This window comes from Drosophila biarmipes, chromosome 3R (genome assembly GCF_025231255.1).
Source record: "Drosophila biarmipes strain raj3 chromosome 3R, RU_DBia_V1.1, whole genome shotgun sequence".
NCBI lineage: Eukaryota > Metazoa > Arthropoda > Insecta > Diptera > Drosophilidae > Drosophila > Drosophila biarmipes.
The window spans coordinates 8,778,423-8,782,410 of NC_066616.1; the positions used below are offsets into that span (position 1 = coordinate 8,778,423).

Below are 3,988 nucleotides of genomic sequence, written 5' to 3' on the forward strand. Positions count from 1 at the left end.
TCTTGTGCATTCTAAGCAATAATCAAAAATACTTCAAACAACGGGCAAAGATTTTAAAAAATATTACAAAAATAACATGATGATATTTCAAATTTATTTAACGTTACAATTATCATTAGGCCTCTAAAATCTTTTAATAGTTATATAACACATTCACCGTAAATCGATTTCTCAGTCCTTCAGTATATCTAGAACGACGATTACTCTAAAAACAATAAACCGTGCTTGCTCAAGCATCGGCATACCAATAATTGATTGCACTGTATGCTAAATAAATGGAAGCCGTAGCCCCGATCATGATTAATTGCAAATTCATTTCGACTCCGCTGAGCATCAATCACGGAATTCCAAATACGCCCCTCGACCAGCCTCACCCGCTCATTAAAACTAACCGCTCATAATGATAATCTTTAAAACTAAACGCCCGCATTGTCGCGTCTCTCGAATGTATCTGCATTCAGCGAAAAAAGACATTTAAATCTTTTTCCACCGACTGGCTCATCATATTTTCCACAGCCCGGCCGCACAGCTTTATTTGTCAAGTGCGCAATTATTTATAGTTATTTTTTGCCAGCAGCCGGAGACGCCAACGCCAAATGGGAGTTGCTAGTAACCAGCAACTGGCAACTCGCAACTTTTGTTGCTGCGGTGCATAATAATACCAATTGCAGTGTGGCTGGCGTTTGACGTTCGTCGCAGCAGCAATTAACAATTTTTAACCTTGTTGTGCATGATGCATGTGGCTCTGAGAGCACTCCGATCATCCCATGATCTTGCAACGATGATGATGATCATTAAGTTGAGATGAGATGCTGATGCACTCGAACGTGTGCATAAAAAGCTGCTAAATGCTTTCGGTTTTCGCAGCGCGTCGCAATTAAATCGGTTTCAATTTCGAAGCATTCCGTGTTTGCAAATATGAGACATCATCGACCCCATTTGCATAATCGATTGGTGATTGCTCCGGCTGTCGTTGGGAATTATTAATTATAAAAGTCTTAGCCGACTTTCAATGATGGCCCGGCATCGACTATCTTAATTTATAGATCGTTGCCGCAATCCGATATTCTCGTCAGCATTTAGCTGGATTTCACAAATCTCCGACTGCTAATGAAGTGTGCATTTCGCAAGTGTTTTTTTCCATACTGTTTTATGGCGCTCAGCACTCTGCGCACTTAATTTCTCATTTAAAATTAACACAAATTCCCAAAGAGCTCACTGGAATACCTCACATAACATTTACCCTGTTACCCACAGCAACTCCGCTCACAGCAGCAACAGCAACATCAGCAGCTGCTACATCACAAGTGCAATCAGAGTAGCGTGACTTGTTGTTTGATTGTTGCTGCAAAAGTGAAGGTTGAAAATGCTGGAAAGGCGACAATTAATGCTCTAATAAAGCCAAAGAAAGATGCAACACGAGCAGCAGCAGCAGCAGCCGCAACATGCGACAGCAGCAGCAATTTTAGCTGCAAGTGCAACATCTGCAACAGTCGCCGCGCGAATTTCCGTTAATAATGTTGTCAAGGCGTTCCGATGCGTTGATAAGCGCTTTCGTTTTGACGCTCTATTATGTGGGCGTGGCCGATGGGAACAACGCCTCCGACTTTGTGACAATGGGCGATCTGCGCAGGAGCAGGCGTGGCCACTCGCATTCCTCCTCGCGTCCCGGTGGCATGGAGATGGAGGGCATTGGGTTCCAGTACACCATGCGATATCAGCCGGGCTTCCACCTCCACAAGCTGGCCCAGCAGCAGGGCGAGGATGGCGGGATGGAGGAACCTATGCCCATGCCCATGCCGACTCCCGCGACTCCGCCACCTGAACCAGCTCCCACAGCGCCCGCGGAGGAACAAGAGATACCCATGCGTACGACCATGGCACCCACAGAGGTACCACGTATACAGATTATTAAAATCTATGAGAAACTAAACAGTAGCAGTGTTAGAAAAAGTGGAGTAGTTTCATGTGACTCACTTACCAATCCCCCTTTATAGGCACCTTCTCCCCCACCAGCCACGGACTCCATGATGATGATGCCCACTCCGAGTAACTCGCCAGGAATGATGCCCAGTCCCAGGCCGAGTAAGAAACCCTCGATGAGGCCGCCATCGCCGCCTCCCACGCCGCCATCTAGCACCAAGACCTCGATTATGCAGCCCCACCAGACCCTGAAGAACATCCTCTTCGGCTCGCCCATAGAGGCGAACCTTATCCTCAAGCAACCCAATGCACCGCGCTCGAAGGGCAAGGGCTTCCTCAGCCTGTTCGAGGTGATCAAGTTCCCCAATACCAAGTGCAGTGTGTCCATGGGCGACATCCGGAGCATGGAGGGCGTCTGCTATCACGAGTTCGAGTGCAAGAGCCTCGGGGGGATTCCCACCGAGAGCTGTGCCGAGGGCGTGGGCGTCTGCTGTGTGTGTGAGTGAAAGTCCACCGATCGATTTGCGCGTTATCCGAGATCTAAGATCTAACATCTTTCACTTGCAGTCGTCAATGGATGTGGCGATGTCACCAGCCAGCAGATCCTCTACTTCGAGAGTCCCAACTATCCGAATGCGGTGCGGGAGATGATGATATGCGTGCTGATAATCAACGTGAAGCAGGGCGTGCAGCAGCTGAGACTGGATTTTCAGATGTTCGAGGTGGGAGTACCTAATCGCATGTGCGCAGTCCTTAGCCTAATTGATTTTCGATGATCCCCAGCTAAGTCGTCCCAGCAATGGTGATTGCATAGACGATCAGTTTATAGTCTCGGGGCACAATACCAATTTCCAGATACCCATTCTGTGTGGCATCAACACGGGACAGCATAGTGAGTGGCTTTACATTTAATGGAACATATTTTAAAGATACAAATCTATCATTACAGTCTATATCCACGTTGGTGACTCGAACGAGGGCAAAGTGTATCTTTCGGTTTTCATGAAGGTCTCGGGAGGAGGACGTTCCTTTAATATAAAGGTCACTCAGGTGGAGAATGACCTGGCTCCCAATAATTGCCTGCAATATTTCCCCGAAGCGGAGGGTCTTATAAAGTCTTTCAACTACGATACAGATGGTTCAATTGTGGACAACCGAGAAGCTACCTATATTGTAAGCTCAAAGGCTTTATATATTAACTTATTCGTTTATGAGGTTACTTTGATCTAGAACAACTTAAACTATGCCATATGCCTGGCCCGCTTGAAGAATGTGTGCAGTGTGGCTTATAACACTGAACAACTGGGTGGCGATCAGCCCGACTTTCAGATCATCAACAAAGATGAAGGTATGAGTATCCAATCTTAATATTTAGATATTTAATTTTTTCTATGTTTTCAAAGCTGAAAACGATCTGATTTCCGATGGCCAGGCGGGAGCTGGGATCTTCAACTGTCCGGACGACTTCATAGCCATAAACTCGGAGCCGCTTTGCGGGGAGCGGTTCAATGATGGCCGGGAAAGCGACGATTTCACCATGCACGCCACTGTGAGGGACACGGCGGCGGGTCCCATCATCCTGCCCTTCCGCACCGACGCCGAGTATGTGGGTCGCGGCTTTCGACTGCTCTACAGGCAGGAACTGTGTGCCTAGGGTCCCTCGGGGAGCCGCATGTCGATCACTGGTTCACAAGATGCATATGTTCCGCTGACTTTGGATTGGACTCGACTTTACCGTTGTTTTGGCATAGATACACTGGGAAAACGATATGAAATGTGAAGTAACACATTTATTTGCCCATTTATAAGAGGTACCTGAAATGTAGCTACTCCTTCATTTTGAGTAAAGAAACCAGTAGGTTTAATAAAAAATTAGAGATCAAATAATCTTAATTATTTCTAAAAATTAACAAGAAAAAAACTGCAAAAAAGGTCAGAGAATGCTATATCTTTAGCCAAATATCCTTCCTTAAAATCAATTGAAGCTTAAAGTAGTCTTCATGCAAACTTCAATTCCCATTTCTTACAGTAGTTGCTTTAACTTGTCTAATAGATAGGATAACAT

At 46.0% G+C, this 3,988-nt stretch overlaps 1 protein-coding gene across 1 annotated transcript; it reads left to right on the forward strand.

The window, feature by feature from the left end:
* Positions 1–1,517: 1,517 nt before the first annotated feature.
* LOC108031339 (uncharacterized) lies at positions 1,518–3,577 on the forward strand. Its single transcript, XM_017104603.1, has 7 exons — positions 1,518–1,892; positions 1,998–2,421; positions 2,491–2,645; positions 2,707–2,815; positions 2,873–3,096; positions 3,154–3,271; positions 3,327–3,577. The coding sequence occupies exons 1-7, from the start codon at positions 1,518–1,520 to the stop codon at positions 3,575–3,577; spliced, it is 1,656 nt and encodes a 551-aa protein (XP_016960092.1).
* The last annotated feature ends 411 nt before the right edge of the window (positions 3,578–3,988 follow it).